This window comes from Patiria miniata, unplaced genomic scaffold, assembly GCF_015706575.1.
Source record: "Patiria miniata isolate m_02_andy unplaced genomic scaffold, ASM1570657v1 HiC_scaffold_4, whole genome shotgun sequence".
NCBI lineage: Eukaryota > Metazoa > Echinodermata > Asteroidea > Valvatida > Asterinidae > Patiria > Patiria miniata.
In genome coordinates, this window is record NW_024037071.1 from 5,730,475 (window position 1) to 5,748,403 (window position 17,929).

Genomic DNA, 17,929 nt, shown 5'->3' on the forward strand with positions numbered 1-17,929 from the left:
AAAGAGTGCTTAAAAAAAATCTATAAAAAAAAGTTCAAAAAGGAAAAAAAAATCAAAAAAATCAATAAATGTATTTAAAAAAGTAGGAAGGGGAATCATCACCAATTGTAAGATCAAGGAAAAATCAGGGAGAAAATTCACTTATTGTGTCCAATCTGAAATTTTCAACCAAATAAAGTTGTAAGAGGTTTGTGGGATATGAATTTGGTCTGTTTCATATATAGTATTATTTCATAAGTAATTCCAACTTATTCAAAGCCTCAAAATCATCATCGTTCATTGAATTTCTCTTTAAAAAAATGAAATCTTGACACTAACAAAATTAAATTTTACATCCGACGTTTACTATCATCTTTACAGTTCATGCATTATGATTTGGGACTTTGGGGTTTTATGATGTTAAAGTATTTTAACAAGTATGGGAGATTTCAACAAATACTTCTGGCCACAGAAAATAATTCTATTAATTCTCTGGGGGATGTGCTAAATAATAAACATACGGCTGGACCAATAACGTTTTAGATAATTCTTACTGGCTTTTATTTGTACAAAAAAAAATTGGCTTAAAATAAATTTTGAGCAAAGGGGAAAAAGTCTCATTTTGTTTTAGTTCAATCGTTTGGTCCTCCTTCATTTGTAAACTTCAATATAAAGAAAAATCTGGTAACAAATAAGTTTTCTTACCATTCGGGTGAATTTGGGCAAAATGAGAATGTAAGAACTACATGTATCTAATTTTGTATGCACCTAGTTTTACTTTTTTATTAGTTATAAACGAATCGGTTATAAGTTAACAAACATGCCCCATGTGTACAAATTACGATGGTCATCATTGTCTGGTTCCTAATGACATGATACGGAATTCCTATGACTAGAATGATTTGTCAAAGGCACCAGCCTATTTAAACATTCTGTTCCAGTTGGAGCAGAAACAAAAATCAAGGTCATTATCTTTCCAAAGAAATTCATTACCACACAAAGGGCACGCTTTATTTACAAATTGTCCGAGCCCTTTGTTGTATGTGTCATCTACTACATGTGGCTAAGCTGCTTGAACATGTTTGCTGGTTAAATGAAGGTTTACTACGAATAAATGTACATATTAATAAACTTAATCAACTTAAGGCTTTAGGGTTATATATATACACAAAACCCCTCACCATTAAAATTACAGTGCCATTCTCTGAAATCCCAAAAAGTTATCTTGTTTTGAGAAAAAGTTTAGGAAAAATTTTGGTTCTCTCGAAAAAAAAAGAAGTTAATACAGAAAGAGCAAGACTAAACCATAGTTGATGAATTTTATCTACAAATTGATACATATAATCAGCCGTGTTGCTTCCTTGGTAACGGGATTATTTCCATCATGCCATGCAACTAATAATTCACGTCATTCAATGACGAATCGATTTTGAGACATTTGTCAACTAGTGGTCGTATCATGCGAATGTTGCTAACAACTCTACTCAAGACAAGTAAGGTACAGACCAGAATGCATGCGCTGATGTCGAGCTGCTGCAGAAACTGGTTTCACAGCCTGATGAACAGGGGTAATAATTGTGAAGCGCTTTGAGACCTTTGGTATAAAGCGCTATAAAAAAACCCAAGGTATTATTAAGTTAATGGTTATGATTGGTTAAACACGTTAAACATCATGATGAAATTTCCCTCTCCTGGTTCTGTACATAAGATATACACGGCTAGTGGTAACCATTGACGCAACCAACTTCGGTTGGCTTAGAGTCTCAAAATGTCGACAATCAACAACAGATAACTATGCTTGAGTGTAGTTAGTTGAAGTATTGACTGTGGTTAACCATAGTTCAGGCTCCACCATGCCCAATGATTGTCAGTCATGAGACTAATGATTGGCTGCGTTATTGACTCTGAGAGGTACTCTAGATCGCGGCGTGCGGTTGGCGCTGTTGTCGCGAGGCGCTTTCTTGACCATCTTGCCGGCAGGCGCTTTTTTCTTGGTTGGCTTTGAGAAGTTCTCCTTAGTTTCGTCCTGCAGGGAGGGAAACAAATACATGTAAACAAAAAAAAAACAATAAATAAATAAAATCGTGAGAAAAATATGAATTATCCAATGAATCGTTCAGGATTACCACAAATGAAAAGTTAGGCATTCTGTGCCTTAAATGTTGCAAACACTCTTACAGCAAGTTATTGAACTGATTCTGGAACTTAGCGTCATTCCTAGAGAAGCAATATTTCACGTACAAAAAATAGCAGGAAGTTATCAATCATGGTTTTAACATCACTTTCGATGTACTACCCGCAGCATCCATAAAAAAAAAGGAAGGTCGAGGATACTTCTGGTGACTAACTGTCGATGTGCTCACAACTTACAATGATGACTGATCCCATTGACACATCAGATCCTGCATCAGACGAGTTGTCTTCATTCACCGACATTGTCTCCAACGTGTCACTCTTGGACTCTTCCATTTCAGGCTACAACGAGAAACAAGGGATTGACGTCAGAATAATTAACACAATCTTGAGGGTATACAGAGATTATAAGTTCCAAGACAAACTCCTGCACTCCACTGACAAAGTAAACCGACAGTTAATTTTTTTTTTCTCAATTTTTTAAAGATGCATTTCACCTGGGGATGCATTTTTACCACTGGGGGTGTCGTTGTAGTAAGGATTGCACTCATACAGACCTCCTCAATGAATGTCTCAGGGAGAGGCACACTGCTAGCCTCATTGATGGTCCGATCCAGACCGATGCCTTTGAGTAGGACGTGATGAGGCTCAGTACGAGTCAGTTGACGAGGGTAGCTGAAGCGACGATTCTTGGGAGTCACACCTGACAGACAAATCAATAAATACAGTGGAGATTATATAACTTGAAAATTGTATAATTACACCTGTCCATTCATTTTTCTTGTTTCTAAATTTCAAGACAAATTTTTCATAAACTTTTTATGGACATAGTAAGTGGAAAAATATATTTTTTTAAATTAACGTTTTTAACCTATGCTGTTACTTAAATTTTTCTTTTTTATCAACATATCTTCTGGCACTTTAATTATTGGTGACAATTCCTTTTCCTTTTTTTTCCGGCCTAAATGATGAAGACCAAAATGACTTGTGATGAACTTATGATCGACTTACGATAGACTTGTGATTGACTGATGATAGACTTGTGATTGACTTATGATAAGACTTGTGATTGGCTTGTGATTGACTTATTATTGCCTTGTGATGGACTTATGATAAGACTTGTGATGGACTTATGACAAGACTTGTGATTGACTTATGATAGACTTGTGATGGACTTATGATAAGACTTGTGATTGGCTTGTGATTGACTTATGATAGACTTGTGATGGACTTATGATTGCCTTGTGATTGACTTGTGGACTTTACGACACAGACACCTACCAGTCGGTACGTCCTGTTTCAGTTCTTCTTTCAGGAAGGTAGTGGTCAGTCCTTCTACCTCCGTGACCATAACCCTGTTGTCACATATCCTGTCGTTCACGTCGGTAGACTGTTTGACCAACTCTTGACCCCAAGCATCCAAAGTGCCGCTGAGCGTCGCTTGCTGATTGGTCAGATTTTCTTGGAGGTCTTGTGAGCTTTGTCTGATGGTTGATACCATCGCCTGCCGAGTCAGTAAACAAGAAAAGAAAACACACTCTTGTTGAGTGATTTCTTACAAGTCATTTGTGATCAATTAATCCTTAACCCTAAAGGGGGGGGGGCGGAATTTGCCCCCCCCCCCTTCAACTTTTTCCGCGATAGCCTTGAAATGTTTTTTTTTCACGACCCAAGCTGTTCTGACTCTTTAGCCTCGAGCCTTGCGCATTTTTTTATACCAAAAACATAAAATGTGGACCACGGGTTGCTGCGCAGTGAGCGAAAATTTTGGAGTTTTTGCTTGTCTCAGATTTTGCACGGTGCGCGTCAATTTGTATATCATGTATTTGGACAATATTTCACAAGGTCAACACTGTGTCATACCTCAGTCTTCTGGCTGGTGCTTGTTATGTGTTGATCTAATGCCTGCATGTGTGATGCGATAGCCCCAGTCACTTCCTCTGTATGAACGGCTTGCTGTGATACCTCCTCCTGCAAGTAATCCTTAATGGAAGATTCTATCTGGCTACGGCTTTCCTCTGCTTCGTCCAAGTAAGCCTGACTCTATCGATCAAAAACAACACAAACAATAGTACATACATTTGCTTCTCAGTCCAAATAAAAATAATATCGAATAAAAGCACACATATACCAGCTTTTTATTGTTCAGGATGAATTGTTTTGAATAAATGTTTTCTTCTGTCAAAGAATTTTAGAGGTAAGAGTTACTTGAGAGAAACTTAAAGACACTTTTACTACGATGCATACCTTTGTGGTGTGTTCATTGGTAGATGCAGCCACCGCTTCAGAACCTTCCACATACTGAGAAGCAAACGTCCCTGATGTTTCCCGAAGATCGGAACAACATCTGGGATTAGGGGGGTGGGGGAAAGAAGAAAAAGGGAATGTAAAAATTAGGAATGTCATGTAACCATTTGTTCTGATTTTGGGCATCTACAACCCTCAAAAAAAGGTTCGTTATGCGTACAAATAAGCCCAACATGTGAGAGCTTAATTATTGTCTGGGTGTCAATAACTCACATTCTGTGAAGAAATAATTCAGTAACTATAAACGTCGGTGGTTTTTTCGTTCGATATCTCATTCAGAAGTGATAACCCTGCTAGGAAAAAAGTAACTGAAAACACAAATATGGGGCAAAACTATTTAATTGTAGGAGTAAATTAATTTGCTAAGGTTTTCCTGCAACAGTTGAAAAAGGTAAATCCTTCCTGGTCTCCTCTGGAAGGAAATTTTGAAAGGTTCAACCATTTATTTATTTTAAGGTGCCAGGATTACGAGGAAGTAATTCATCAGAGAATTGATATTGTCCAATCTTACCCGTTGATTTTATTCTGGAATGTGTCTGCATTCTCGATGAGACATCCATAGCTCTCTTTCATCTGAAAAAAGAAGAAGAAAAAGCCAGCTGTGTAAATAGAGTTCAGTATTTTTGCACTGCTACCAACCCATATCCACTCTTCCAACTCTGCTATTATTTGAACCCTGCAATGCAAACAACTTTCTTCTCATTTTTTTAACTACAGTTTTGCATTCAGCTTAACTGTTACTTTAACTGTTTAATCTGTACATTACATTTGTGAAACTATACCATTTTCATGTTTCTGATAACAACTAAAGGCATTGGTAATTTGTATGAACCGTCAAGTTTGTTAGTTCAATGTTTTCCCAAAATTAACTAATTTTTGTTTCTAATTAAATCATACAAATCTAACATTCCTTACCTCATCTACATCGGCTGCGTTCTGCTCATGCTGCAGGGTGAAGACGTTTTCAAGAATCGACGATATTTTGCCCAGCGCGTCTGCCTTCATTTTCTGCAAGGGTTTAAAAACTTCTGATATTCATGTTGCATTTTTCCATCTTCGTTGTTATTTTAAGCACCGTCGATGTCAGAATTTTCAATAATCGATATATCTGAAATCCAATATCAAGAATACTTGATAAGCCTATATCGATTATCCCATGTAAAAGTCAAAGACCATAAAGATGACACTGACTTAAAAAATAAGATGATAAGTCCCAACTTTCCATGGCTTTTTGTGCAGTATAAATTGCTCAAACTTTTTAAAACAAATCTCAGCACTGACAGTTTGTCCAGAACGGGCCAATTCTTTTGAGGTTTTACATTGGGGAGACTGCGATTTCCAGCGAACACAGAGCACAAAGCGATGCCGCTTGGCATTTTGCGATGTTTTTATTCTGAGTCACAAGCTTAAGTTGCAGGCGAGTTTTATTTCATTGTACAGCAAACATTAAACACAAAGTAAAAGCACACATTTACTTCGACGATAATCTAAGGCATTTTCAATTTTTCTATATGATTCCTCAATATCGAAAATTTTGATATTTCGATGACTAAAAAATTGCTTTGCTATTGGGCGATATCAAAATAATATCGACTAATCGAGTAAAATCGATATATCGACGGTGCTTATGTTATTTTATCTCATATTTTTTCTAAACAAATCAAAACTGTGCCCTCTATCGAAATTGATACAAAAATACAACTTTCCATGAAAATGTCAGCACACAAGGTGCCATGATTTTACAGGATGCTTTAACCTGTCATTTACTGATAGTCCAGTAAGGTATTTCATGATAATTTGGTAGTTTTGTTTCTGTAAATCTACATTCTTAGCTTCCTTACCTGTGCGGCTTCTTTCTGTGTGGCCAGCATGTTTGCCGCCCTCTGTTGGTGACCTTGATTGACCTTCTTCTGCATGGTGATATAGTCTCCCATTAGCGATGAGAGCGAGTCCAGTTGGCTGCAGTTGCTCTGTAAGAAGGTCTCAACCAGCGTCATTTGAGATTCAGCCTGGATGCAACAAATCAAAATCCAAAATCAATCAAAATAATAGGACGCTTTGCAAATGCAATTTTTGATGCATTTTATAAAAGAGAGTCTGCCACTTTTTGTTTACACCCACGTGATGCATGGTATCAGGGTGAAGTTGGGGTTCCGTTTATTCCTGAGGATGTGTGAAACACATGATGCACGTAGCTACCATTTCCCAAAAAATCCTACAATCTTTCACGGCTTCAAATTTGGGTAAAGTGAATAAAATCTTGGTACATCACCAGGTATGAGGCACAAAACCAAAATGCAAACGCATTGCCGACAATGCCTGATGCTCACGCAAAAGACGCTATGCGTACTTCGTGTGCAAGCCACTACTTGCATGCGGTGCGTCCCGTCTACGAAGCTCTCGAAAGGGGTAAAACAGCGCCCTCTCTTGCTCGCAGATCACGCACAGAGCCCACATTACAGCAGACAATGTGAAGCAGCGTCAACTAGCTTTCATTTGTAATCGACCATTTTCATTTGTACTACGACCGTGATTAATGTGTGATGTGGGTGCACGAAGGTCCAACATGCGTGCATGTGCGTATGATGACGCCCACAAGCGCAGTGGTGGGGGTGGAGGCTAAAGGTTCAGTCTAATGCCAACCACACCCAAGCATTTCAGGAGGGGCCAACTCTATCTTTGTCAGCACACCATGGGGTACGCATGGAGCCCGCAGGATAACGGTCTGCCCTGCATCCAGTCATTATACCCACCTGTCTCTGAACCAGTTGGTTTAATTCCTCCAAGCGTTGATTATGGCCCCTCAACATCTCCTGCTGTTTCCTCAGCAATTGCAGATGAGTCTGTTGGAACTGCTCAACTTGACTGCAGTGTGAGTCCTGCCGGCAAGACAATAACAAACACACATCGTGAAATCGGTGAGAAATCATGGAGCAGAACCGAAAAAACCAACACGAAAAAGTGAGATCACATCCAAAGTTTGAAAGAATGTAAAGAAACATCACAATTTGTTCTTTAACTTTTAAATCAGCTAGTGACAAAGTAGGGTTTTGATTAATAATTGATATTAAAAGCAACAGTCCGAAGCTTGAGAAGCCTTTTATTCAGGGAACAGAAAATCAAAACAAAGAAACTGAACTGAGATAAGAAAAATCTGTTGGTGGTTTAACAATAATTGAATTTTATCTTGAAGAAACTGTTAACTTCAATTTTGGGTAAAGATGTAATTTTATAGCACTGTATACTGTCCAAGAGCTTTGGAGCCTTTCGAGAAGCTATATTGGGTAGGATATGAACCCACGACCTCCCATTTACTAGAATCTAAATTACTGAACCACCAAGCTTGCAAGTTCAAATAATGATCACATTTTTTCTTGAAAGGGTTTACAGTTGATTGTAATTTTGTTGGTTTCTTACCTTGAACAATGTCATCCGTTTTGTATTCTCTTTCCCCCACTCATGCCAGCTGTCACATTCCAGCTGGCTCTCCGTTGTCACGGACTCCACCTGCCTCTCCAGGGTGTCAATCATTCCACTTATCTGGCAACACATGTCCTGAGCCTCAGTGGAATGAACCGATGACAAGTTTTCTATAAAAAGAAATTTCCAAAAAAGAAAAAAAAAACACCCAAAAATGTTAGTATTCCTGGTAACAACAACAGCTTCCCAACAGTAGTAGGAGGAACAGTGCGACAATTGGAACTCTTTGACCAAGACAGTCGCTGAACGTGATGCCAGTGGTGGAAGGGCAAAAATACAGGGGAAGGCAACGATCCTCAATGATGTAACACTCAGTTACGGCTACCACCTGGTTGACCAAGACAATCTATCAGTAGCCATGCTCTTATGATCCAGGGAGAACAATTGAAAATAACAGGTCTAATGGATGAAATGCAAACAAGTACAGCTTCCCAACAGTAGCAGCAGAAACAGCGCGACGATTGGATCTCTTTGTCCAATAGGCAGTCGCTGAACGTGCTAGAAAGACAAAACTAAGGGCTAACAAAGATCTTCAACAATGTAACACTCAGTTTCCACAACCATCTGGTTGACCAAGACAGTCCCTGAACATCACGTGATGCCAGTGAGAAGGGCAAAAATACAGGGGCAGACAACGATCCGCAACGATGTAACACTCAGTTATGACAACTATCTGGTTGGCCAAGACATTGGCTGAACGTGATGCCATCGAGAAAGGCAAAACTAGTAGGGGGGCTGATGAAGATCCTAACATGTAACACTCAGGTACGACAACCATCTGGTGCGAGAGCGTATCTTTAAGCTGGCCCCCAATTCTACATACAATAAACAGCTAAAAAAGTGTCCAAGGAACCAGACTTACTGAAATTATCTTGCAGAGAAGCGTAGCGTCGTTGCTGGATGTCTCCAAACTCAGTCATGGAGTCCTGCACAGCTTGTAGCTTGTCGGCTAGGTTGGCTTCAAACACCTCCTGTACTGTTGCATTATGGGATTCCACAGCACGCTTACGGTTCAACTTTGCGTGGACGCCTTCCAAATCGGCCGTGCTACCCTCGGCTACTGACAGAAGCTGGGAAAGGAGAAAATTAGTTCAATAGGACGCCGACGTAAATAGAAATACATCAGAGTATCCAAGTGTTTGAAATGCTAAATAGGTAAACAAATGTGTGAATTTTGTGCAAACTTTCCGATAAAGTCATAAAATCGCTTTGCAATTATCCCAAAAGTAGCATACTGAATAATCATCAAAAAAAGGTATTTGGATTTATGGTTGTACATGTGCTAAACACCCTGTGAAATTATTCCGTCTGGCTTGCTGTCTTTTTTTTTAAAGAAATAAAAAATGTAGGTTTTTTCCAACGATCAGTCAGTGATAGGTGTTGGAAATACAGAGTGCTATGGATGAAATCGTGTTTTGTTAAAACATGTGTAATATCCACCAAGCTGAACTTCAACAGGTTAGGTTTTGAACATTCTTCTTTGGATTTTGAGTGTTATGATTCGAAACCAACAAAATGCATGAAAAGCAAATCACCCTACATGCCTTTCAAGTTCCCTCTACATTCATTCATAAACAGTATTTGAGTATGTTGTCAGGAGAACCTTTTTTTTACTGTGATTATCGAAATTTGTATGAAATCCACCACCCTTTATTCACAGGCTGTGTTAAATTATTTTTTTTGCAAATGTGTTTGAAGAAAATGCCTATTTGCAGAGCATTGTGGGTAAAGCTTTCAAGATGACGCAACTGCTGACCCCGACTGATAGGTTAACCTTTGTCCATTTTGACAAAGTGTTTGCAAATAACCATTTGAAAATAGGAACATGTAATTTAAAGCAAAAATATGTAAACAGATGTAATGGCTTGCAGGAACGCCCCCTATAGTTTTGCGCATTGAGTGCGTACCTTCTTGGCTTCTTGCGACAGTTTCTCCTCCGTCTTGACGTGTTCGCCCAGCAGGTATTTCTGCTGGTCACGATCCGTGGTGGTCACTCGCAGATCCTAAACACAAATCCCCAAAATTACAGAAAAGAAAAAAGAAGTATTAGTGTTTAGAAAAAAAACATATGACTAATCTGGCTGAAATATTTCGGTTTTCTCAAAAAATGGGGTTTTATATACTACTGAGGTCATCAGAATTTTGTTGCATTAATATTGTCCAAGTTGTAATCGGGCATATTAAAACGGGATGTTTTTACAAAGTTCATGGAATGCACTGAACTGATGCTTAAATCTTTGTGCTGGATCCAGCAGTCAAGTTGACATGCTGAGTCCCTGAATGCTGAGATTGTTATCCTGAAAGCACAAGTAGTGATGTTTATTATCTCAGATGTCTTATACCGAGTATCAACGACGATGCCTCACCGTTTCAGTCTTTTGGAGGGTGTGGGTGGTTTGCACCAGTGTCCTGGTTGTAGTCTCTAGCTGGCCGGTTGTTTCCTCCAGTTCTTCTTTAGTGTCGCTCAAAATGTCGTTGATCTATAAGGGCACAGAGATTAGACACAAATTAACTAACCCTCCATCTTAAGCTGTCAAATTCAAAACAGCTATCCCAAAAGTCAAAATCAATCAAGTGACTGCTTTTTAACAGCTAAGAGCTCCCATTAGGAAATTGGGTGACCGACCAAAATTTCACGCGTTCTTAGCTGCACATGACTGGTTGTCCGCTGAGGTTTGCTCAGCACGAAACTTGGCTAAGCACCAATCTTTGTTGAGGAGCTTCTCAATTGGTTAGTCAGTGGACTGTTACCTTGGTGATTTCATCCAAGAGAGCGGCAATTTTGTCTTCTTTTTCCTGGATACTGAGGGTCTTGCTACTGATGGATTGCTCCATTGATCTGTGATAAGAACAGAAAATCAGATGCAGTTCAAAATCCGCAACAAATCCTTAAAAAATAAATAATTGAATCCTGTTGGTGAAGCATCACAGATACAAGTGCAAGAATGCAGACGAAGAATGCATGCTATCTGAAAGCTACAACTGTGTATCTTTTAAGATTACACCATTGCCTTACCTGTAGTTTTCCTCGGACAGGAAAATTCCATTTTTCTCGCGGGTTGCAAACAGATCCCGTCGCAAGCGTTCAATTTCTTCGGTGTACTCCTGTAAAATGATTGAGAACCAATGTCAATTTCGCTGAATAGGCTGGTCAAAGTGTTGACAGTTATTTGATTAAAGTTTCAATGGGTTTGTTGATTGTCTCTTCCCGTTTTTGTTGTTTCATGATTTTGGTGAGCCATTGGCGTCACTTATGTCTATGTCAGCCAAATTCTGGTCCCTGGGCATCTGGTCTGCGTTTGTTACCCAATCGTATCCCATGTAATACCTAATCTGCCAGAAGGCAGCATAGAATAATAGGTCAGACGTCCTCAAGGCCTTTTTTTGTCACACAGTCAACTTTCCAGTCTGGCTTGAATAAAATGTGATATTAGTATGACTTGAGGGTTTGGATGGTAAGAAAGCACAACTTAGATGCAGTTTATCACATATTTCAAAGAAAGAATCTTCCTTTCAAAATCACTCTTGATTTTAAGAGCTGGTTTTTTTTTAAAGATAGATCATCAGAGAAATCATTTCAGGTAGGAATAATTAACAAAACAAAATCCATTTCTGACCTTAATGAGAGCTCTCTTGGTGAGTTTCTGGTTGATTTCAGGCCTGTTGGTGATGTTCTTGGCACGGTGAGCGTAGTCCAAGGTGCTCAGGGTCTCCTCCAAATTGCAGATGGAGGGAGAGATGGTGGCGATGATGGAAGTCTTGGTGCGACCTCCTAGGGAGTCCTGGAGAAGGCGCGTCAACTTACTCTCTCTGAGATAGGTTTGGGAGAAAACAAAGATTCAAAATGACCAGCGACCAAAGCACAGGAAAGGCATAAGGCTAAAATTTAGTTCACATCCGTAGTATTTGGCTATCACTTGCGATTCTCATGCAACTACAGAAACAGGTGTACAGCCACTTGCCATAGACAGGTGCGTAATGGCTAGCCGTGCTCTTTGAATGAAGACTTTGTCTTACCTGTAAGGAACATGAGGAGCATGTTCTACCAGAGCTGTGATGACACGGCCAAGGGTCAACAAACTTTGGTTGATGTTACCTGTCAATGACGATTCAGATATACAAGAAATTGATCAAAAGTCTACACATAATATATACAGACTGTGCCAGCTTGTCGAAAACTGGCGTAAGTTCATCTGTGCTAGCTTAAGATTCAATATAACTTTGTGTCTGTTGTCTGCTTTTTTTTCGATAATTGTAGTTTGAACTTTTATTTTAAATTAATTAATATTCTATTTGATGGTTATCTAAAATGGCCATTTTAACACTTGTACTGTTGCGATCAGTTTGCGTGTTAATTAAACTAACTAAAAAATATAAATTAACCAAACCTTTTTAAAAAATACACAAACTACGAAACTGAATTTTCTGCATCCAGAGAATGTTGGACATTTAATCAAGATTGTGTTTGGTCAAACAATCGAGGAGGCAGGGGAAGGTTGGGGGTGGGGGAAACCTTTTATGGAATTTTACTGACCTGCTTCTCTAGCTCTCTTATCCACAGCACCGGAGCGGCCGATATTCTCACTACCAGCCAAGTCCACCAGGTTCAGCTTGCCTGTCTTGAGAAGTTCCTCACCATCCACTGAGTTCTCCTTGATGTGGATAGTGACGGTGAAGACAGAGTGGGAACGACTGTTGGCAAGGCAATAAAGGAATTAGTAAATCATGAAAATCTGAGGCTGAGAAAGTCCTGTTGGTTGAGAGCTCATTTCAAGTTGTCACTGCTGTTTCTGTGATGTTTAAGACCAGTTGTGACCAGGCCTCTAATCAGTTTTAAGCCACATGTTTCTAACTGCTCCATCACATTATTATGAACTCATTTTTGTTCTTGACTCTAGAGCTAGAAAGCAGTGAATACTGTCAACTCTGCTTGATTGTACCGAAGGCACTGGTGACTTCTAATTTCTTATAGCTCAAATTTGATACATTTTTACCTGGGGTAGAAATGTCCCTCCGCACGGAATGTAGGTTTTTTCTAATGTTTAGGCCATGAGGGTATCAAGAACCAATGCTGACATACCTGGAGGTGGCGTTCATGAGAGTTGCAGCCGTCTGTCTCTTAGCAGCGCCTTTCTCCAAGATGGCATACACTTCGCTCTTATTGTGGACGACAATCTCCTCAAGACCTTGAATCACGACAGATCCCTGGATGCAGAGTGGGAGGAAATATGTACAGTTGGATACAGCAAGAAAATCCTGATCAAAGGCCAGTTTAGGCGACTCTATGGAATCAACCTTTGCACAATCGAGCAGATTCGGTGATTAATTATCCAAAACAAGACTGCGTCTTGACCTCGAGATTCTGACCAATCACCAGGCGCCTTGTATCAGGTCTTCCATAACTCAATGTTGTATTAAAAAAACTTGTCAGCCAAATCTACCAATCAACAGCCTAGTCCACATTTCTGACTGAAATGATGTCACAATTTCTAACGTCAACTCTAATTGGCCGGCATGTGGAATTGCATGCAAGTTGCATTGCTCACATGTATCAGACGTTGGTTACAGAAAATGCTCCGTTGGACAACGGGTGATACTCGGCCTAAGTTTAAGCTGGCGAATGTAAATCTTGATCAGTGCATTTTGAATATTTGAATATTTGATCAAGTCCAAATTAAAATAATCAAATACGAATTTATAAAAAAATACACAGCACTACTCTACACACTCCACAATAACTATCGGTGATTGTGGATATGACTCACCTTGCGTGCGGCGTCCTCAAATATTCTCAGCCGCTGCGTGTCCTCTGGACCGGTCAAGAGATCAAACAGCTCCTCGTTGTACAACTCCATGAAGGAAACGCGGACAGAGAATTCCACCTCCGCTGATTGGAGCTTCTCAAAGATCTGATGCATGGCCCGAGGAATGATACCGGCAAGAGGGTCCTGGTAATAAATAAAAACTTGGAAAATCATCAGGAATTTCTAAAATTCTGAATATTTATAAGTCAAAGTGATAAATTATTTCCATATCCTTTTTTTTCAACGACTGAAGTTTCATTGTGATATTTGCTGTTACCCTTTAACGACTTCACTTTGCACTGAAATTCAGATGAAGTATGAATCGGTCTTATACAGACATTTTGGCAAGATGGATTCTTAGTATTTGGAACCAACGATCCAACTTTAAATAGGAACCCAAGCCAGGGGGTTGTGATAGACGCCAAGCTCGGGAACTGGACCTTCAGTGACTACATCATACCAAGTTTGTCTGAACAAATTTTGTGTACGTTTTGAAAAGTGCATTTTAACTGGTGTTGTTGCCGAGTCCATCACAAGAAGATCACAAGAAGATCACAAGACTATCACAAGTCTTCCAGTCCCAAGACAAATCACAAGCTATTAAACTGTGCAGTACCAATGCATTCCAATGTGAAAGGACACAAGGTTTAGTTTTGACCAGACTTGTGACTTATTTTTGGTACAACATTGATTGTGTTGGGCTCAATTGACCAAGCACTTTTTAAAAATCTAATCTTAGCCTCCGCAAAGTATTTTGTTCATCAACTTACCTCCTCCCATGATACAGCCGGGTCTGGTGTCCTGTCTCCTTCCATTGTAAAAGTCTTACCAGTTCCTGTTTGCCCATACCTGACCATTTAAGTAAGAATTAAAAAAAATTCAATACTCCACTCTGCAATAACTGAATGGCACATTCTTTGGGCTGTTAAGTACCGTAATTTTAGAGGATACACTATGTCAAGGTCTTAAGCTGTATTTTGAGTTATTTATGCTTAGCCATATTCATGAATTATTACACTAAATATCATTTGCACTGCTTCTGGATATCATTGGCACTTCCTCAAATTTAAACAGTGATTGTTGGAAGATTTTTGGATTGAGGTAGTGGTTATCCCTCCACTGAATGAGTTAAAGAAATAACAGATGGCCTGTTAGGATTGAGGCTGTATGCAATTATTTAATGGAGGCAGTTGGAGGACCAAGGGGGTTAAGGGATGGGGGGAAAACATCAACTGCTCTTGACTTCAACCAAATATAATCAACTGTTTGTTTGTTTTTTTAATCACGAGTGCCGGCCTTATTGAACAGGGTGGATTAAAATTTCCCCAAATTCAGTGACTCTAAAAAATCTGTGCTTTACAGAAGTGGATTGTGATACATACGCAAACACAGTGCAGTTGTAGCCCATGAGAACCTCGTCCAATATTGGGAGGACCACGCTCTTGTACACTTCAATCTGCTTGGCTTTGGGTCCAAATGCCTGCAAAAAATATTATATTAAAAACAAAGGTCATACATTTCAGTATGTTTACTAAATAACAGGAAAAATAACAACAGAAAGATTGTTTGATTATTTTTAGAATTTCGGGGATAGTCATCCATTTTTGATAGTTGTATTGTGATGTTTCATTGAAGTCCGAGGGAATTTTTTTTTCTCAGGTTTTATATTTAAACTAATATTCTTGAGATCATTGCATGATGGGGATGTTATTTGTGGCAAAATTATTTTAAAAAACACACAAAGTTGTCATTTATACATTCATGATTTTATATTTGGACGTTAATAATTCTTGGGGGTTTTTTGTTTTAATATTTTTAAAATAAATTTTTGTCCATATTTATTGTGTATTGTAAATGAAGGTTTTGAAATAAACATTTGGTGATGATACAAGCGGGAAAAGTCATCTTATGTGGTTGGAATCATCTAAATAGTTCGCTAGAAATAGAATATCTTGCACAAGAAGAAACAAGTTCAAACAATCTGAAATTTAAATCCTGCCATGAACAGAATGACATACATTGACATGATCTTTAGTTGAACCATACCTTATCAAATGAGAAGGTTTTTGAGGTGGCCTTCTCTGCTACTTCAATGTTGACATGCACATCTTTCTTATTCGGACTGACTTCCACAACCTTGTGGGAGCCTCTCTTCTTCTCAATGTCATTAATTGGTCTGAAATAAAAAAATATACACCGTACGTTAGAAAAAGAAAACATAGTGGCTATCGCTACAGCAGCTGTAACGTGATTTTCAACTATATAGTTACAATGTATGGTATTTTTTTTAGGGGGAAAAATATGTGAATATACATAGCTGCAAATCTGAAGCGAACGTGTCGGTAGTTTGAGTGGATAAATGCTGGACAACCGTGCCAAATTTCGGGTCTTTGATTTGATTTTTTTATTTGACTTATTTGCAATTTCCACATAATATAAATGATATTAGTTAAGATTTAACACACAAAAAATAATTATGTAAAAACTGTGAATTCAAAATTAAGAGTCCCCCATATGATACTGTGGAAAAAGCAGGAATAATGCAAAAACGTTTTAAAAACTTGTTTTGGAAAAAAATGTTGCAACCTGACGCCACTTCTGGGATTGTGTACAAAGTCTATGGAGAGTCAAGAAAATGTTTTAAAATTTCCTAACAACAAAATTGGAAATGTTTCTCAGTCCCAGATTCATGTCGTATCATCATTTTTGCAGTGAGTGACCTTTATTGATATGATAGGCCTATATGAAAAAAGTAGCAGAGGTTGCAACATTTTTTCCCCTTTTTTTCATTGCGGTCCCAAAAAAGGTCAGGGAACCAGACGGTTCTGTCAATGTCCATAACAAGTTCAATATAATCGCGTGAATGTCAGTCACTTCAGCACCTAGCCAACTCGGCACCTGCCAACTTGACACCTTGCCAACTCGGCACCTTGTCAACTAGGCACCTTGTCAACTCGGCACCTTGTCAACTCGGCACCTAGACAGCTCGGCACCCAATTTTTGCTTTATCTCCCGACTTCCAACTCGGCACCTGACCTCCCCAAACCACGGTCCATTCCCAAAGAATCAGTTAATTGTCCCACTTTTCTTTGGGAAAAGTCCCTGAAATCGTCATAGGTATTACTTTTTGGTCTAAGTGTTTTTTTTGGGGGGGTTTTTTAGGGGGGGGGGGGGCGTGCACGAGGTCGAAGGAAATCAGCAGGGTGGATCCTTTGCTCACGAGTGCCAAAAAAATAACCGTGTGTCTGAGCCACCATTTCCGAGTTGGCAAGGTGCCGAAGTGACCGGATACCGATCGCGTCATATAGTAGTTAGTACAGCAGCCGTAACGATAGCCACTGCATTTTTTTTAAAGGGAAATAAAGTCCGAAATTGTAATGGTCCGATTCCATGGACTCCCATGATCCATGTATGCCATCTCGTGAATTCATGGAACCAGACAAAGATTAGTTTCACGATCAGACGATAAAAAAAATTCCCAAATTAAAAACAGTCACTGCATGACTGCGCATGTTCAGTACCGCGTGCCAGCTTAATTATCATTTACTAAATGAGAAAACCGACGCCGACCAAATATCCACTACCAAAACAAATTACAACTTACACGACTTACAATACAACTTTACAAGCAAAAAAAGGTAAACAATTAGGCCCCTAATCCCCTATTAAATTAGGGCCTAATTAACATGATTAAAAACACAGTCCGAGTTTCTCCATGACTTCCGACTTTATTCTTAAAAAACCCCGCAATACAATCAATGAATCATGAAACATATGACAACAAATCATACTCGACAAGGTTTTTGAACATGTTTAAAAAGTGTTTCACTGTATTGAAATGCCACGTATTTCAAGCCACTCACCTGCACCGCACGAACACTTGAATGTTCTTTTCTTGCGGTCCTTTCCCGTTCGTTTTCACCATTTTCAGACTTTTCAAAGAGTCAAGGAGCTAGCAAACGCCACCGTCACTTCCAGTTACTCTTCAAAATGCAACCTGTATCTTACAAATGATGTATTAAATGACGATAATGCTGTTCTTTCTCGAGAAATGTTTGTCCAAAAACCTCTGTTCAAAACCCGTCCAGGCGATCATGTGTTGAAATCGACGCTTTAAATGAACTGACCAATCACGTCGCAGCATTCTGAGTAATATTGCATGACGGGAAGGTACTGTGATATAAAATATGGAATTTCTACGAATAATGCGGACACGTACGCTTGCG

The 17,929-nt window shown here is 39.1% G+C and overlaps 1 protein-coding gene across 1 annotated transcript; it reads right to left on the reverse strand.

Annotated features, from left to right (window-relative positions):
- Positions 1-322: 322 nt before the first annotated feature.
- Positions 323-17,827, reverse strand: LOC119739874 (kinesin-like protein KIF11-A). The gene is made up of 25 exons (XM_038214988.1): positions 17,567-17,827; positions 15,750-15,879; positions 15,086-15,183; positions 14,474-14,552; positions 13,665-13,847; positions 12,980-13,104; positions 12,434-12,591; positions 11,917-11,995; positions 11,517-11,709; positions 10,916-11,004; positions 10,651-10,738; positions 10,266-10,379; positions 9,807-9,902; positions 8,762-8,969; positions 7,837-8,009; positions 7,173-7,298; positions 6,261-6,428; positions 5,335-5,427; positions 4,931-4,992; positions 4,360-4,459; positions 3,976-4,155; positions 3,394-3,616; positions 2,670-2,815; positions 2,350-2,454; positions 323-2,005 (listed from the first exon to the last, which is right to left on the reverse strand). The coding sequence occupies exons 1-25, from the start codon at positions 17,626-17,628 to the stop codon at positions 1,859-1,861; spliced, it is 3,225 nt and encodes a 1,074-aa protein (XP_038070916.1). The 5' UTR covers positions 17,629-17,827; the 3' UTR covers positions 323-1,858.
- Positions 17,828-17,929: the final 102 nt, after the last annotated feature.